General features: G+C 41.4%; 1 protein-coding gene across 9 annotated transcripts in view; it reads left to right on the forward strand.

Annotated features, from left to right (window-relative positions):
- aplp2 (amyloid beta (A4) precursor-like protein 2) overlaps positions 1 to 19,717 on the forward strand; it is a 51,404-nt gene that overhangs the window by 17,224 nt on the left and 14,463 nt on the right. For all 9 annotated transcript variants that reach the window (XM_085184371.1, XM_085184368.1, XM_085184372.1 and 6 more), the window contains exons 2-6: positions 10,428 to 10,601; positions 12,436 to 12,565; positions 17,504 to 17,616; positions 18,907 to 19,124; positions 19,339 to 19,535. In XM_085184371.1, the coding sequence (XP_085040497.1) occupies positions 10,428 to 10,601; positions 12,436 to 12,565; positions 17,504 to 17,616; positions 18,907 to 19,124; positions 19,339 to 19,535 (832 nt within the window). The remainder of the gene's footprint in view (positions 1 to 10,427; positions 10,602 to 12,435; positions 12,566 to 17,503; positions 17,617 to 18,906; positions 19,125 to 19,338; positions 19,536 to 19,717) is intronic.

The raw sequence follows: 19,717 nt of genomic DNA on the forward strand, positions 1-19,717 counted from the left end.
ATATTCAGCACCTGAGAAAATTCTATACAGCTGTTGTCTCGCTTCATTTTGAAGTGCTTGGATTATCAAATCCATTTGTATTTACATCTACTTGTGCTCTAAATGGGCTCTCCTCACAGTTTGACTTGCAGTATCTCAACATCATGACCTCTCATGCTAGAACTATAATGAAAACACTAAAAAAAAAACTAAATTCCTACCTTTTGCCTGTTTTGGGTGATTTATTCTTCTTCTTCAGTTACCCAGATGGTGTTGATATGAGTGTTTAGTAATTTATCTGTTGTTGCGGCATCACTGTATCTCGAAACAGTGCTATCATGGGCAACATATTGTGACAACTCTAATTTATAAACTGCTTTTATTCGAGTCAGGATAGTTTGGAATTCATTTGTCTTGACAAATTGATCTTTGTCCCTCTAGCGCTACCATATGCTAAATGTAGAAGATCGATGTGGTTGCTATGATGTCACCAATTGCTTTTAAGGCTTGGAGTTTTTTGCACTTCCACCCTGGCTTTTTTAAGCCCCTGATGTTGCCACTTGAACATTACTAATAATAACTAATAACTCAGCTAAGATCAATCACTTCATGTGTGTTTTTTTTACCTCTTGAAGTCACAGTGTATGTGGCATGCAGTTGTCCTGAAACTCTAGCACTGTTTAGTATTTATCTCCCCTGATCAGGATTCCTCCCATAAGTCAAGCCGTGACTCACTGTCTGGTAAGTATTTTAGAAGAAACCAGCAGCAGTTGGTGCAGTATCTGCTTGTGGCATTGCTGAACAGACTGACGCACACTGCCATGGCAATGAGTGCACTTTTTTTTTGTTTTGTTCAGGAGAGTCCCGAGCACAGACATAGCTTTGTTTACTGTACGTCTGCTCTGTATATGTGTGAACGGCAGGGAAAATGCGCAAAATCCTATAGAGCTGAGGGTCATTTTCATGTTTGCACACAAGGACAGAGTGTTGCTGAATGCACCAAACGGGGCAGAGCAGCTGTTATTGTTGTGTTATCCCCAGTGCCACTCACTCAGCCTTCGCAGCTCTTCTCCCTCTCTGCCACACTGGCTCATATGCCAGTCTCTTGCAACTGTGGCCTCATTCCCTCTTTATCCATTATTTTTTTTCTCTTTTTTTTCCTGAACCACCCTCTTTTGTCTCTGTCCTGTCGTTCTGTCGCTTCTAATGATCTGTCTCCCTGCTTTCTTCTCCTCGCTCTCCCCTGCTCCACTTCTCCAATCTTTCACCCCATCATTTTCTCCCCTCTTTCTCTCTCTCCTTCTTTTCTTCTCTCTTTCCTCTTGCAGACCCAATGTTCATCTGCGTGAATAGCTGGGATGCTTTTGTAGATCGTTTCCATAGTGACGAGCCATTTGAACAAGTCGTTATTCACGTCCGTTTGCTGTAAGCTGGAGAGAGGCCATGTTATCTCCCCCTGACATACAGGCAGACCCGCGCAGCTCAATCACCACAACTGTTAGCCTGTAACCAGCGAAGTGCGCGTGCTTTAGCTGGAGTTTAATTACAAAAGCGTCTCATTGATGTTTATCTACGTTAATCAAGCATATCAGCCTTACAGAGCAAGAGATCCGAGTTTCAGCTCAAATCTGGCTTGTTTCAGGAACTGTTAACTTTGTTTTAACGTAGAACATGTAGAAGATTAACTTCAGTGAACACTTTACTTTGCGGTTAAAAAATAACTTTAAAGTGTTTTACTATAGTCCACGCAAAATTGGAAGTTGAGTACATCTTAGACCCCTCAGAGTTCTTATCAGTATAAAATATGATGATGTCATCATGTTTCCAAGTCACGGCTTGACACATGTTGCTACAAATGTGTCATTAAAATGACACATTTGTAGCAACATATTATTTTAATTTCCCAATAATTAAATTTAATTTCCCAATAAAAGATTTATATCCAGAAAACTTGAATATTATGACAGGATATATTATGATCATTATGCCTGGTAGCCACCTACCAATAATTTATATAGTAGAGCAGTGTTGCAGAAGGACCCAGAAAAATGAGCTGGTTTTCACACCCATATTTATTTTCTTTTTATTAATGTAACAAATGTGTAGTAACCCCCTATTTTTGGTAATATTTCATATTTTGGAGAGCATCGCCTTCTGGACAAAATCGCTCATGGTGGTCAAAAGGAAGGGTACGCTTTGGTCCTCAGTCCATTGCAGAGCTAAAAGCCAATTTAAAACCTCCAGTAAACCTAGCATGGATGTCTTTGGTCTGTGGGACTAAACCAGAGTTCTCAGAAGATCCACACATGCACACTCAAATATGAAAACATACACATCCCAGATGCAAAGCTAGCAGTGGGTCAGAATGCTCAAAATCAGAACCTAACAACTATCAGGTGACCAGAAGGTTGTGAGTTTGAACCTGCTGATCACCTGGGGGTTTTGTGTAGAGTTTGCATGTTGTCCCGTTCCCTGTGTGGGTTTTTTCCTGTGTTCCACTTTCCTCCCACAGTCCAAAGACATGAATGTTATGGTATTCGGTGGCTTTTTGTGGGAATAACCAAGTTTTGTTTTTGCTTTTTTTTTTTTATAAAGGATCCAATTCGAATTTCAGCAAGATAAAGGTCAGCAAACACAAAAGCGTCATCTAGGCCTTTTTTTCCCCCTCTTCTTTTTATCTCAATGCACATGAACCACATTTCTTCAACCTACTTTTACTCCTGCCTCACAGTTTAAAAAAAAAACACTGGGTTAAGTAGTGATTTTAAACTGACTGTAGATGTGAGTCTGTCTCATATCCGGGCGAAAAGGCTCAGTCATAGTTGGACAAGCTGTTAGGAAATTGGATTGATGATACATCTTGAGTCAGAAAGGTAAAAATGTCTCACTGAGATCAATCATCCTTTGAACTCTCCTTAATTAATCAACTCATTGTCAAATTTGAATCATTTTCCTGGCTCGAGACATGAAATGCATATGGTTACACGACTGTATTTTTACTCTTTCAGACTTTGAAGCAGTTCCACACAGTCTCATTATCAATGGCATGTTCAATCAAGCACAGGTGGAGCATAGAGAATTACTAATAAGCTGACTGTCTTATCTGAGGCTGGGGTTGGTGTGTCATGGATAATTCAGGGGTGTGGTGAGAGTATTTTTCCGCTCCCATGTGACAGTTTGAAGGAGAAGGAAGAGACTTTTCTCTCATGTCCGGTTCAGTCTGGCTGTGAATGATGGGAGGTTAATGAACCATACAGAGGTGACCGCTAGTGATTAGAAGCATTATGTTCGGTCCTCTGTGAAGCATCTCCCTGTCACCTTAACACTGGAAGTCCCAGGCTTTTCTAACCCAAGTTACTCTAACAAAGGCTTTTCTAACCCAAGTTACTCTAACAAACACCGAAAGACACACTCAAGAGCAAAAAACTTTTTTTGAAAACAGTTGTACTTTTTTTTGTTTTCAAAGTATTTTTGACTTTTTCACTGTTGAAGAAGAACAAATTGAAATATTTTTCACAAAAATTGTTCTTTTTTTTCACTCGCTCAAACACGTGCAGACTTTGTAGTTGGACAAAAAGGACACTCATAGAGGAAGATCACAGTGAGTAATGTTTCTATGTAAGGAGGAGGAAGCAGAAACGTACTCAGAATTTAGGTGGAAGTGCAACTTTCACATGTTTAGGTTTTGACTTTAGAGGGGAGAATGTCATTAACTGGAATCAACTGTTCCCTGAAATGTAAATGCATTTTTTTGCACTGTTGGTTTGGGGCAGTGACTCATAGGGCATTTCCTTCTAGGGTAGTCTCAGGACACTTTAGATGGTGAAGACAAAATGCCATTTTGCTCAGAGGAGCTCATTTGCATTGCAGTGAGGGGTTGCCCTTTGGATTCCAATTCTACAAACATGACACCTTTTTCCTTTTATTATTCAGCTTTTACTGTCTACCCTTTTGAGGGTGGGAGGTGGCTGAGGTGTTTGGTCAGTAGGAAAATGTCACTGTCGCAGTGCTGCTGAAAGTCTCTCCCCCCCCCCCCCCCCCCCCCCCCCCCCCCCTCATCTGTTATCTGTTGCTGGTGAGTTGTTTGTGTAGTGATTGTGCCAGTGGCTCACGCCCAGCCTTCCCATGGGCTTCACGACTGGCAGGAATCACAGCTACATTTGTATCCGTGTGTGTGTAGGAAATAGAAATGTTACGTTCTTAATGAAAGAAGTTAGCTTATATATATTGATTTTGATTCCATGGTTTACACTTCTCATAAAAAACAATTTCCTGTGTTTCTTATTGAATTAAACTTTTGGCAAAACATGACCATAAGACCGAGGGGAAATAGTTGCCAGCTTTTCGGTATAAATAATCAGTAAATTCCAGATAATAAATCAAAGTTTTGTCATTTGTTTTTAATCCCTGAACTGTCACCCACTTCCTGTTAAGTTGTCATATCCATTTTAATAATGTTTTCCTAATCTCAGACTTACTCCTCATGTATTCAGTTTCCTCTAAGCTGCCAACAGTAATTCCTATAACACATGTCATTATTGCTTTTTTATTGTGATAGTCACCTTACTCCAACACAGTGGGCTCAGGTAAACAGCTTAACCCCCTTTTCTTTGCACACATTAAGCTCATAATCTAAATAGGCAAAACGTAAGCAGAGGCTGAATGCTCCTCCATACTTCAAATCACTGTCGGCATGAACCGACTCCTCTGTCCGTTACATTGATTCTTGTCTCGGTCCACAGCGGCACCCAAAGTGAATCGAATGAAGTGCTTTGTTTGGAAAAATATCTGCGTTTATGTCACCGCTGAAATTTCGATCTGTGCAGCATAAGTTGCTCCGTCGATACTTAAATGAGATAAAAATGCCAAAGTCTGTCTCCTTCCTCTTTTCTTCGAGCTAACATTATCCACAGATCCATCTGTACGAGTGAAATTCTCTGAAAATGTTTTCTTTTCATTAGTCGTGTTCATGGGGGTGTTTTCATGTCTAAATCTGGACACCGAGCAAAGTATTTATTGATCAGTGACTCAAACCACTGCATATTGTTTAACGGGAAATTAATTATGTTTGCCCTTCAAGGAAAATGCAGTTACGGAAGCAACAAACTAAAGAAACAATAAAAAAGCCATACTAACGGCTGTTATAGAAACTAATACAGAAACGTGCTTTAATTGCTCCCCCACACATATTAGCACAATGAAACAATGGCTGCTCAGTCACACATTTTACTGCAAGCAATCAACACATCTCAAATCAATATTAGATTTATTATGTTCCTGTATATTGTCCATGTAGGTTTTCCTCCTGTACATGTGAGTGCAGCTTTCTCACTACTGCATATCTTGTTTAAGTATTAAGTCACCAGAGGGAAGGATTATGTGGATTAACGATGCCAGGCATTTCTCTGCAGAGTCACATGGACGCTAAGCATTCTGTGAACATGAGAAATCCTGACTGGTGCCTCGTACTGGAGCTGCTTTTAAAAGGGGGCCAGACTGTGAGAATGGCTTCACCATACCTCTGCCAAAATTAGACCGGTTGCCACCGCTCAGTGAAGCCTGAAAAGTTTATAGAACAGTTGACACTGGAGCTGACTGCAGTGTAGCTGTTTTTATGCACAACATGGGCAGATTACCAGAAACTGTTTATGAGAGGAGCCAGGCTCCACCGTTTATTCGACTGTCTGGTCACGGAGGAAATTTGTGTACAGTTTGTTTTGGCACATTCAGAGTTTGCACCTCTGCGACTGCTTTGGTGGATCACCTCTGAGGTGCGAACCCTGCTGTTTTGAAGATTATGACTCTTATGTATTCATCTCCCCTTTCCCACTGTTCTCTCAGTGTGTGTCCCGAGCTCACACGCTTTTCATGCATACTGGCCTGACAGGTCAACCTGAGACCACACAACCACCTGTGTGTATATACACACACACACACACACACACACACACACACACACACACACACACACACATACACACAGATTGGATTAGCTTCTTCTGGATTTTGCCCAGATGCTGTGTGGTAGGTCATGTAATAATTGACCCGCACTGGTCATGCAGGGGCTTACTGAAGCCTCATTAAGGAATGTTTATTTCTCTTTTCTTTTTTGGGGGGGATGTTTTTGTGCCAGCTGTCTTAGCTACACCTTCTTTATTCTCTTATTTCTGCACACAATCTGCATTGTTACTGATATCGGGCTTTATTTAGTCCTTTTCAGAGCTTGCATGGAAAATCATTTTCTCCCTTTCATATCAAACAGTGGGAAAATGTCTTCCACAGACTTGATAATGGCCTGAACTTAAATAATCATCTCAGTAAATGTAAAGCGTTAATCCATTTAGACCATTTCTGTGACTTGTTGTTATTTCATTTCATGTCATGTCGATTATTTTCAGCATTTCTTGTCATTACATGATAGAAATAGTGGGGCGAAACAGGAAATGTTGGTAAAAAAGAGAAGGGAAATGACACAGAGCAAAGAAAATCACCATCAATTATCTTCTAATGACTTATCCTCTGGAGGACAGTTTTTCAGGGCTTTCAGCGAAGACAGTGGATGTCTTTATGTCTTTTCCCATATGCCACAAGTAAGTGCTTATGAATTAGATACATTTTAAAATGCTACATCATGCATCATTATCAGAAAACACCCGATCATCCTTATTTTGTTCTCCACAGTCCCTGTAGAGAGCATGCTTAAACACAACTGGTAAATACTACAAATGAAAAGTTTCCGGTCCCAAAATCTTGTCCCTTGCATATTTATGTTGATTCATCTTTTACAGAGATTTCACTGCACTTAGGTTCCGCATTTACCTTGTAAATATATTATTTTGAAGCAAAAAGAGAATTAGAAGCGTTTCTCTGTTTCTTTATATTTATGTAACAATACAGCAATAAATAAGTCAAATGTGTACGCCATGTATAGCAAACAGTGGTTTAATGTAGACTAGATATAGATGCTTCAACTCGCTCATGTTTTACCCTTCAAACGACAAACACTCTGTTTGTGTAGCTTGGTTCTTAGAGGGCCAGGCTCTAATATCTGTGGTATATTTTTCTGTTACGGGAATAAAAAGAAGCATTGTTTGTGTGTTCATTCAGTGTTTCATGCGTTGCAGCACAACATGCCCTGCCATGTCTTAGCTTGTTTTATGTGGAACTTGGCTCGGCTCTCAGAGCAGACCAATAAAACATGTTTGTGTGTAGGAGGCGGACTGGGAAAGCGGTGGCACACACACTGGTGTGTGTTTGGAGTAAAGAGTGAAAACGAGCTGAATGATCCTCAACCCACACAGCTTTTGACAAGCGCCTGTCTCTCCTGCGTTCACGCCACCTTCTTTATTGCATTACAGTCTGCGTTGACTTGAGAATAATATTTGAAACTGGGATATAAGCCAATCGGCGCATGTTTCCTGCTGCTGTTTACCCAATTTGCCTGAGCTTTCCTCTGTCTCACCGCCTCTCCCTTTTTCCAGCTTCCACTCCCTCTCTCCGTCTTTTGTCTTCCCTCTCGCTGAGCTTGCGCATAGGAGCAGGTGTTCACACTTACACAATATAACATCTCACAGTGAGTCAGTAATGAGAGATGAGAGGGCTCGATGACTTTTTAGGCGCGGTGGCTTATTTGTGTGTGCCTCAGCAGTTAAAATTACATTCAGATTGTTATTTTTGTTTTTTAGTAGCATAGAGATACACACACACAATGGTGGTAACGCATGACAAATAAAATAAAATATTTCTGTATGCCAACAAAATCTCAAAAGACAGCATGATTTTCAATGCACTCCAACTCTCCCGTTTGCTCTTCATAATATGCTGAAGGCTCAGTTTTTTTTAATCCCACTTATTAATCTATTATTTCATGTCTTCAGGCAATCTAGTCTGTTTTTTCTGTTTGCATAAAGCCTTCAGGTCTAGCGAGCTGAATTAGCAATAACATTACATGAGGATTTTTTACACCATGATCATAAATATTAGCAAAAATAATTGATAGTCAAAGGGCTGCTGTACTTAAAAAAATAAATAAATAAATTTTTTTTAAAAATTAAAAAAAAAATTAAATAGTGGCCTGAACTTCTATTTCATGTTGAATCACATCAAGATTGAAGAACGTAATTAAATATTATTGCATATAACCTCCATTTCGCTGGCCCTCGTGGGTTGACGGAGCACATCGTTCTTGAATGACATAAAGAACTGGAACAATGACACTCCAGTTGTGTGCTTGACTGCTCTGGAAATGACATTCAGATGAGCGACTGTCCAAGGCTGAGTCGCAACCAAACAAAAATTGTCTGTTTCAAAGTTGGACCAAAATGTGCGACATGTTGAATCAAGAACAAAGGAATCTACGTCTCCTGTAGCAGTGTGCATTTCGCCGTGTGTTTTCTAAAGGTGACACGGATAAGACAGGAACCACAAAGGAGCTAGTTTTCTGTGTGTCACTTCTCGAGCTCTCAGACGCCCTCCATTGCACTGCTCTTTGTGCAAGTCTGGCTCCTAAACAGGCATGTGACTGCAGATTTACCACAGTGGTATTAACTGCCTCCACTCTTCCTACAGTGCTATTGTTGTCCTTGAAGAATTAAATATAAAGCAGAAGTCAAAGGGGTGTTGAGACACACCCAACACTTGTTTTTCAACGGCAACCTTGTAGTTGTAGTCAGGCTGTCACTATCCCCTCTACACCTCTCTGCTCCTGAGGCACTCTGAGAATATCTGAGAAAGCAGGTGGAGCGCAAACAGGCTTTAATTTTTTGTTCAGGTGAATCCTCGCTAGTTACTGTCTTTTCAACAATTAACAGTTAGTGTCGGATTTAACAGCGTAAAAATATACATAGTTCACCATGCAAAGTCTACAAAAATTTTTAAATAGAAGAATTTGTTGTTGCTAAATGTGCACATGTATACATATGTAGGTATGTGTTGGGCGGGAGCTTTATTCAGTTTATGTGTGTATGTCTGTGTGCAAGCAGACTCAGCTCTGGTTAAGTCTGCAGCTCATCACACAGCACAGCCAACTGCTGATTACACAGCACTTGTTTTGTCCTCACTCTACTCTGTTCTGCATCCATTGTCAGCCTGGGAGCCTGCACAGAATTAAACAGAGAGCTTTGTCTAACACGCTGTTACTCAAGCGTTGCTCTTCAGCTGTTTTGTCCTTGGCTCAGTGCTACAGCGGCGACACATCTGCCCACATCTTCTCCGTGTTGAGAACCCAGCAAATGGTCAGAAATGTGTCGCCGCTCATTGCCTTGATCTCTCTCTGGGGCTGAAGCGTGTTTATTCAGTCTGATGATATTATGACAATCAAGAGGCCATTAGTTCTGTTCCACTCCCTGTCTGGAGACTCCCTAGTGTCTGCTTTGGGACAGTTTGGCATGCAGACCTACATCGCTTCACTGATTAATATGAGATGCCTGTGCAGTAGCACCACTAGCATCACGTGAACATTAGCAGGATGTGACTTACTGTTTCAATGAGGAGCCGATGACACGACTGATGCTAAACACACACCGAGCCACATGAAAGCTAATTGTGCAACAGATGACTGCACAGTAGCTTTGAATGTGTCCATTTGATATCATAACACCTGTTTAGTTATCAAATGAAGGACATGCATGTGGGTGTTTGTGCTTCCTGCTTGCTTAAAGAGGATTTACAGTATATTGTTTAGGAAATCATAACAGAGAAGAGCATACAAAGATAGCGGAAGCAAACAGTTAAGATCAAAGGGTGTGGAAGTAAACAAAGATGGGAAATAGCGTTAGAAGAAAGAAATATTATGGATATATTTCCAGAATATCTTGAAAAACCTGCTTATCTTGTTCTAATATGTCTGCACAGCTGACCTGATGATGCAGAGTGTGTGGATTGTTTACTCTGAAGAATAAATGATCTCTACTTTGTAGAAAGACTTTGGTCCCGGGAGGTCTAGACAATCAAAGCTCCACCTTCAACTAGGAATGTCCTGGTTTGTGAGGCGTGACGGACTGCAGTTTTTTTTTTTTTTTTTTCCCGTCTGATCTCCGGCTCTCTGTGTGAAGCCTCTTAGTTACTCAGTGCACATCAGAGCTAAAAACGTTGTGCACAAATCCAATCAAACCTCCACTTGTTTAACCATCCACCCTGCCAAATATTACCCAGGTGCAATTAATTTGTCTCCTGTCTGAATCCCTCTGCTCTCTCAGCACTGCAGCAGAGAGTTGGCAGCAGCCGAGACATGCAATACTTCATGTCTTATAAGTTCTGTATTACAGCACATAATCCGAATCTGGTTTATCCGATCAGACTCCACAATGCAGAATGGTGTTTATGAGAGATGGGAGTGGGGCAGACAGCTTCTCAAGTCTGTCAACCAGCTTATTCCCCAGCTTTCATGGGCTTTATGATGACTGAGTGTTTTAACCCTTATTTCTCTCTTTGCCCTTGTCCTTCTGCAGGCACTGGCAGCAAACGCAGGCACAGGGTTTGCCGTGGCCGAGCCACAGGTGGCGATGTTCTGTGGAAAGCTCAACATGCACATCAACATTCAAACCGGCCGCTGGGAACCAGACCCATCTGGGACTAAGAGCTGTGTAAGAACCAAAGAAGGTATACTGCAGTACTGCCAGGAGGTAAGACATTGTGACACAGACACGTCTTTATCCTGTCAGTCTCACAGACTTGATGAAACTCATTTACTACTTAGAATGCTCAGTAGCTTCATGGGTTGTCAGTTCATTAAATTAGATGACTAGGGATGCAACTGTGTGAAAGTGAAAGAAACGTGTTTGAAGTAAAAATTGCAAAGATTTGTATTTTATTTTTTATTTTTTTTGGATAGTTATTTTTATATGACTGTACAATTAATCAAATTTAATTTCAGAACCACGTTCGGCTTTGAATGATTATTAAAGCTAGATAATTGAGATAAAGGAATTATTTTGCTGCGTTCTGTTTTGCAGTAATTGTTTTGCTTTCCTTTCCATTTACCTCTCAATTAATGTGCCAGACCGTGGCATATTTGGTTTCTTTATTTATTTCTAGTAGTTATTTAGTTGTTTAATTTGAATTATAATTAAAGTTCAGAGAAGTTTAACAAATTAAGCTTTATCCGTTAAGTAAAGTCTTTGAGTAGTTGCGTTAAACAATCCTGGTCTCAACACTGACCAAAACAAATGTGATGATGACTTTTTTGATAACTGAGCATGACATTACGTTGCCATTTATCCCCCCTTTGTGCCATAGAAACAAGGAAATTTGCTTAAATTCATGTATTTTTGAACATATATTTTGTCACATTTTCTTTATACTTTTACACCTAAATAATAAAATAATAATATCATCATGTCTGGTTGATTTTAAGAGCTTTCGGGTGGCACATGTGTGATGGCTAAACCTGCAGTCTACTGTGTGCTGTTATTCATTTTTCTTGCTCCATTTAGCAGCTTATTGGTGCTGCTGTCAGGAAATATATTAAATGTCATTTACTGAGAGTTAACTGAGAAGAATACTTTGACATTTTTGGATACACGCCTGTTTTCTGTCTGGTGGGGAGTTAGATGAGAGGATCAAACCGATCTCATGTCTCTACAAAAATAAAAAAGCAGTGAATTGGAAAAAAAACAAACAAGATATCCGGTTTAATAAGTGAACTTTAGAGCTGCTTTCAGGCTTTCAGGCTATTTTCTTTTTTGAGCCTGCTTGCTAAACTAAGATAACCTGCTCGTGGCAAATGAAAATGGTGTCTGTTCAAAACAGCTGGGTTTGCTTCACAGTAGGTTCACAATAAAATAACAAACTTTTGCACAACTTTAGGTTATTAAGTATAAATTATTTGTTGAGGACATTTTAGGTTAGGTGGGTGGCATTGAAGACTAAATTGATGTGTACTGAGGGAAATTAGCTACTGTAGTGAGGGGAAAAGTCAATTTTCATCTCTGTGATTTGTCACTAGAGAGGCTTTAAGGTGTTATTTACACTATGGTGGGTGGCTTTTAAATTACCAGATCTTGTGACTGTCATTTTCTCAAGCTGCCTCTAAAACTAAGTTTTACACAACATGGATATCCTCACTCTTATTTACTCAGTACTCCTACTATACCTGCTAACCCAGGAGGCTGCTGGAAATGCTGTTATGGTTTATTATGCAGCCATCCAGGGGGGGGGGGGGGGAGGAGGAGGAGGAGGAGGAAACAGGGCTGTACATTTTCAAGCATCTCAAAAGCTTCAGTTGCATTTACCAATGACATTTTGTTGGCATTTGGGGAAAGTGTAAATCATATGCTCTTTCACGGATGAACAGATGGCATCTAGAGAGTATAAAGTGTGGATTAAAGGATCCTACTGAAGCTCCACTTATCTCACCTTCTCTCTCTCTTTCACACACATCTACACACGAACACACACGTACACAAATGTACGTTCACTCAGTGCTTAATATTAATTGGGGTCTTCTTCTTCCTGCAGATGTATCCAGAGCTCCAGATTACAAATGTGGTGGAAGCCAACCAGCCCATTCGCATTGAGAACTGGTGCAAGAAAGAGAAGAAAGTGTGCAAAGGGCACGCCCATGTTGTAGTGCCTTACAAATGCTTAGGTAAGCGTGTGCACTTATGAGTGGTTCAAGGGTTGGGAGAAATCACTTAGGTGGTAAATGACCCTTCAAATCTAGATGTTCTTCATTTTCCCCCTTTGTCTGTATTATCCATCAGGGTGGAGAAAGATTAGAGTATGATACATCTTAGCCACAGGCAGAGGTGACATAGAGCAATATTGGAGTCTGATTCAGTTGACTAATTCTGGCCTTGAGCTGCAGATTGAGCAGATCCAGGCTGGATGGGAGCTAATGTGTTTCAGAATGGATGGCTTAGGGCCATGAGCCTTTTATTGCTGGGGAGGCTTGTTGAGCAATAAACCGCAATCTTATCCCCCCTTCCTCAGACAGTGGCCATAAACTCACACAGACACACAGGGTCAGCAAGAGAGGGGCCTGTGAGGAGGCCTACTTTATTACTCCCCATTTCGCCATTCGCCTGCACTGTCATAGACAATGCTCTCTCTCCTCTGTCTCCTGCAGAATTTCTGTAATCAGCAGTGGCAACATGGCTATATTCTGGTTTATTAAATGTCAGATATAGCCCCAGACTATGCAGGCCACATGCCTCTGTGGCCCCTGACTACAGTCCTGACACAGTACACTCCTGCTACCGCTGAGGATTGCAATAAGACAGAAATGGAGTCTTGAAACTCCTCCCTGTATTTGTCCAGCCATGTCAGGAGGAAAAAACATCTTCCTTCATGCTGCTAACACTTTCTGGCATCCTTCCTCTGTCCAAAAGCCTCTTGCTGATTGAGTTGTGCCGCTTTCCAGGATGAAAAAGCCATTAGCACTTGCACTGGACTGTGAAATAGGCTACCATTCAAGAGTATTTTTGGCAAACGCAGAGAGGTGGTTTTGGGGTACTCCATGGGACAGCAAACACACATCCAGAGCGGCTACTTGGTGGCTGAGACATGAATACAGATGAGAGATTTAGAGGCGGAATCATTTTCCAAAATTTCACTATGGCTTCCTCTCAACTGACATCCAGAGGCTACAATACTTAATAGGACTGTACTTTCACTACAGCTGACTGTTGCACCTGAACTCTTTAAGTATAGTTCAACAGCAGTGAAACGACTGCCATTTGATTAGGCCAATTTCATTACCTCTTCTAGAATAATTAAGGATTCACTCTTGCACATTTTTCATCATCATTGTTAAAGGTGTGACACTCACGCCCTATCAATTTACAGAGCCCTCTCTGCTGCTCTGCTGAGCTCCAAACGAGGAGCCTCAACTGAGAAAGCAGAGGACAGATGGAGAAGGAGAGATAAACATAAGGTGTTGGTGAGAAGAAGGCTGTTCAGAGGGTTACTGCTTAATTATGTAATGGAGCATGTTAGGGGGATTAGTTGGAGGGCTCTGATCATACGCTTCATGACATGCCATGCTTTTGCCACTTCACCGTGGCTCCTCTCTGCAGTCCATTACTTGTCAGGCCTCTCTATCATATCAAATGCAGTAACAAGTGCTTTTAAATTATTCATTGTTTGCAATGTCTGCATAATGTTTCAGAGAAATGGACATCAGAGGTTCCGCCTTTTGTTTGTCAGTGTACTTTAATTATACTAGATTCAAAAAGAAATGAAATACTCCAAAGGGAGATGGGCTTTAGCTGGAAGGATTTGATTAAAAGGGCTAGACCTGCACCCATGTCAAATTAATAGGTTTATATGAATAATGCAAGTGCTAAGGAAGAAGCTCAGTGTAAAAGGAGAGAGATGGGTTGTGCTGTAGTCCATCTCTCTCCATGCAAAGGCTCAGAGCAACAATCCCTCCATGTTTCCTGTCCTCAAACAATGGCTCTGCAAATGAATGTGATTTTTGTTCCATGGTGCTTTAATCCCTGCAGCATGATGTCTTTGTCAGACGGGTCAGGATTATTTTAGAGACTTTTTTATTATTATGTCTAGAATGGTAAAAACGGTTATTGCACATGTGTGACTCTGGTGTTTGTTGGCGTGTCTCTTACATAGTGATTAAATTGACTGCAGACTGCATGTTGTTGGAGAAAAATATAGGTGCACTCTTTGTATTTGCAAACACTGATTTATTGAGACAACTTTACATTTGCATTTTGGTTTTATAGAACTAGGGGCTTAAATTCTGCTGCCCCTGGTAGCTGTCTCCAATATGGCATCATTTATTTGAGGCATATTAAAGCCCTTTTAAGATACTTTGTAGACTTTTCAGGAGGCATTTTAAAGCCATGTTTAGGTGGGTGGGAAATGTACATAATTGCATAGCATTTATGCACATGGCACATTCTTTGCTTTTCCTGTTGACTAAGTCTGTTGGTGGAACAAAGGGCAGGATACACAGTGACAAGTTCAGTTGTCGTAACAGATGCTGAGTCGTGCTATTGTGAATACACTGAAAATGTGTACAAAAAAAGCTTGGTGCGCTATCTGTTAGTATTCCATTATGGCTTGAAAAATGTCTTGCAGAGTCAGAAATAAGTCTTCAGGCCATCACAAAACATTTTCTAGGGTCTAAAACCAGTAGTTAAATGAAGTGTTCTTCCCATTATGTATCATCAAACTCCAGCTACTTCCTGATTTTAGAAATGTCTGGTTCCCTCTGCTTTAAAAAAGCACAATCCAAATGTAAATGACAGGTTAGCCAAGAAATCAAAAAGAACTTCACATTAAACGAGCTATATGGCTTAAAATCAGACAAAGCAACGGGTGCTAATTTATTTTAACATCTGTTGATGAAGAAAAACTATGTATTTCAAACTATTTTTGTCCAGGAAACACTCATTTTTTTCCATCCATATTTCTATTTGAATTTAGGGTGTAGAAATAATCACTGAAATTAATGACAGCAGGTTTCACCTTGAGAGTCCTTGAAACACAAAGGCTATGTGCTATGATTTAGCACCCTGCAGCACTGAGAGGATCTTCAGTACATGCCTTATATTCATTCAGTGCAGCCAGACCAGGAATTTGACAGTGTTAGCAAGGGCATCTGATAGATGGCAGGTTAAAGGAAAAGTGGATGAATAGAGTATTTGGAGAGGAGGTCACAGAAATAGAAGAGTATATGCTCTTATGCTCACACTTGCAACTACACAAACTGATAATGCACAGAAAACACACGGTGCTGGGTTTCTTGCAGTGAGCAAGGCACAGCTGCTCCCCGAACACCATCATCCATCACCCACTGCAGTGTGACTGCATACGGCATCTGCTTGAAACCCACTCCACCTCACAACCAGAGAAGCCTCTGAGAGTGAGTGGACGAAATGAAAGCACAAGTAAATGAATCGCTTAGCATCCGGTGGAGAATATATGGAGCTGGGGGTTACAGGGAGTCATATTCGTCCTTGAGCTTCTCCGTTTCTCTGGAAAGGAGGCCAGAGTTAGTAAAGCGGAAGGCAATTTAAATCATCAGCACCAATGAAATAAAATAAAAGTTGTTCTCCTACAAAGTGAGCAAATGTCATGGTTAGAGCTCTACTTGCTTAAAAGTGGAGGACAGAAATATCAGCAGCAAGTCCATAAAAATGAAGGGAGTAATCATGCAGAATGGACCACTTCAAGTGTTTATTTTATAATAATTGTGTTATATTATTGGGCTTGGCTGTTCTATTATTCTACTGTAATGCCCTGTGGAGTCATGACAGAGCTCATTTTTACCCCTTAACAATATATAGAATTGCAGATATATGGGACAGAAATTGAGCTATAAAATGTGGTGAAATAGAAGCAGTGCAAGAACAAGTAATGAGAATAAAGGGTATAAAATGTTCAGTGACAGAAGTGTCAAACAAAGCCACGAATCATATCTTCATTGAAAGCCAGAAGACAGATAAAATGTTAAATCAGATGCATTCAGTACTCTGTTGAATAATTTTGTGCCAACCAGCAATTGCACAATTACTTAGATGCAATTGATGTGTCTAAGTAGAGAACCTGGATAAATCTGCTTAATGTGGCTAACCTTAACCATTGGTGGGTATAAAGCAGACGGGGGTCTGAAGGCGGGGGTGGTGAGAAGCAGCTGCTGAGTCCTCTACTATTTCAGGCTCTCTTCTCTTCCTATCCTACCCTCTCATTTTCCAAAACACTGCTTTTTCGCCCTCTACCCGCCTGCCTCGCCTCGCCTGTGCTCCAGCAGCCCTGCCTGAGGCCGAGTTTAGGGCGAACCACTAAATGAGCAGTTATAGGACAGCTCCCAGCCCTCATCGTGAAACCTCTAGACCCTGATTTGTGTGCTTTCAGCCCGCCCTCTAAACCTTCTATTCATTGGGCCCTCTTTTTCTTTCCCTGCCTGGCTGCCTGGCTTTCCATCTGTTTCTGGTGGCCATGGCTCTACCTGAGCAACTTGTCTCACTGCCAGCATATGAGCAGTCACTGTCCTTTTTAATCTTTCTTATGACCCCTGCACCATTTTCTCAGACGTGCATGTTTTTCTTTTTTCATCTTAAATCTATTCATAGGAACTCACAGGAAACCTTTCAAGCCATTTATTTCTTCCAGATCCTCTTTCTGTCAGCTCGCTCTATGAATAAAACATCGCTGAATTGAATTCATCAAGCAAATGATGTCATTTTCTTGCAGGAAGAGCCTGGACTACCTTAAAAGAGTCACAATGTGAAACCTGATTTTCTCCACTGCCATTTTGATTGCAGATGGGTAACAGATGCAGCTATAGAAGGGAGATGAATCCCTCTCAGGTTCTGAGGCAGCTACAAGTGCCAAATGCCCTCTCTGTTATACCGCTGGAATGAAGTATCTAGGACCAGGCAGCTATGAATTATTGAATCTTGGCCCCCTTTTTTGCTCTTCATCTATTCCTTTTTAGTCTGACTATGAGATATTTTTATAAACCCTGGCAGTGCTGTTAGGCAGTGATTAGGCTTTTTTTGGACAGATTGGTGGTGTGAATAACAGGCATATTGGTCCATTTTCTGTTTTGCTGTTACAGTGGGCGAGTTTGTGAGTGACGTCCTTCTGGTTCCCGAAAAGTGCAAGTTCTTTCACAAGGAGCGTATGGACATGTGCGTCAGCCACCAGCAATGGCACAGTGTGGCCAAAGAGGTAAGGAAGGAATTACCTCACAGGAAATGGTGGGAGGCTGTGTATCCTGTGGGAAGACGTTGTTAGCTTTAACTCGCAGATTAAACAAGTCTCTTCTTCCTGTCATACGGATTGTTCTTATATTACTTGCCCGTATTTCCACTCTAATGTCTTTCCACCTGTCTCTGAGAGTCTCTGAGGTCCTCTGATCATAGGCGGATGGGGAGTCCTCACATTTCAGCTGTTAATCAGATTAGTGTTGTGGCTGTAATGCAGCTAATCCCATAGGGCGGCTCCAGAGCCACCCCTTTGGGGCCAGTATGACCACGGCTCACAGAGCCAATCATGTCACTCCCTGCCTCATGCTCCCTCAGTCCTACAGTCAAAAAAAAAAAAAATAGGCCAAAGACTGAGTATCATCTTCAGCCTTAGTTTGTGGGGCATCCAAAACAACCTGTAGTCGATAACAAATATGTTACACCTAAGCACGGATAAATCTTGGCAGAGGGAATAAGTGAGTAAGAAAAATGCTTCAAAAACAATCTCACTCCCTCACCACCTGCCACTGGGATGTTCTTAAGCAGTGGAGTTTCTCAGCCGCCATCAATTAGAGCGAGTTTGCACTCAGTGCTTGCATCAGCATTGCTGAAAAATAGCTTGGCAGTTGAAGGACTACCTGACTTTTTATCGTACCAGTCAGTATGTGGCTGAAGAACGAGCTCTGTCCTGCTGGTGGAGACACCTCCTCTACGCAGCACTATTCTTGAAGTTAGAATAAACAATAAAATTCAGCTTACATATAAATGTTCTTACAGTTCTTACAGTGCTGGGAAAAAGTATTTCCCCCTTTTCTGAATTGCTTTCTCTTTCTTTGCATATTTGCCACACTTGTATATTTCAGATTCCTCAGACATATTTAGCAAATGTGTGACGAGCCTTTTTGTTCTTCTTAGTCACCAGCAATGTTTACACTGGAGCTCTCCTACGAATGCCATTGTTGCCTAGGCTCTTACTTATTGTTGAATTGAGAACACTGAGCTTAACTGAGGCGAGTGAGGCCTACAGTTCTTAAGATATTTCTGTGACCTCCTGGTCTTGGAGTAATTTTGGTAGGTTAGCCACACCTGGGAACGTTCACCACTGTTCCATAACTCAGATACTCCTTTATCAGGCCAGGCTTTCGTTGATGCTGAGGTCTTTTAAAATTGTCTCGATTAATAAAAGTTCAACAAATATCACTTTGTCAAAGTTAAAGTGAAAATTGGAGAGTGACCGATCCCGTGCCACGTGCCCTTTTCTTTTACCCCCCAGGCCTGCAGCAAGAGCTCCATGGTGCTGCACAGCTATGGCATGCTGCTGCCCTGTGGCATCGATAAGTTCCAAGGAACAGAATATGTGTGCTGCCCCGCCTCTCGCACAGAGTCCACCCAACCTTCCCTCCCCTCCCAGGAGGATGACGAAGATGAAGAGGTAGAGGATGAGGAGATTGACGAGATGGACCTGGATGAAGAGGAGGCTGTCGAGGACAGGTGAGCAATTGCGAAGGTGGAAGGCAGAGTCTGCATCTGGTTGTGTTCATGAAATAGTGCAAGCAAAATATGCGCTGGGGGCGGATGTAACTGGCCATCTGGATGAATTAAAGTTTTGTGACATTGATCCATGGCAGCTGCTCTGTCTCTCTTGATAAATCACTCCTTTCAATCGCTTACACCCCTTCACTTAACCGACTCTTTCCCTCATCAGCGAGACACCAGCTGACGAGCAGCCCACACAGAAGGAGGAATTGGTTGATGAGGATGAAGATGATGAGGTGGAGGACGAGGAGGAGTACCACTATGTCTATGAGGACGAGGAGGCTGACAAGGAGGATGAGGATGAGAAGAAAGAAAGCAAAATGTCTGACAACCAGGATGAGGACAAGATTCTACAAGAAGTGAAAGGTTTGTAATGTGCTGTTAGATGCTTTCATATCATCCACTCAGCCCCCCTCCCTCTAACTCTCCCTTTATAGGCACTTGCCACTACCTACATCTTAAATATAATCAAACCTTTTCAACCTTTCAGCTAGATCCAGTTATACCTAAATCCCCACCGGTCTGTAATTAGATAAGCTGAGCTCGCA

This window comes from Neolamprologus multifasciatus, chromosome 14 (genome assembly GCF_963576455.1).
Source record: "Neolamprologus multifasciatus chromosome 14, fNeoMul1.2, whole genome shotgun sequence".
Taxonomy (NCBI): domain Eukaryota; kingdom Metazoa; phylum Chordata; class Actinopteri; order Cichliformes; family Cichlidae; genus Neolamprologus; species Neolamprologus multifasciatus.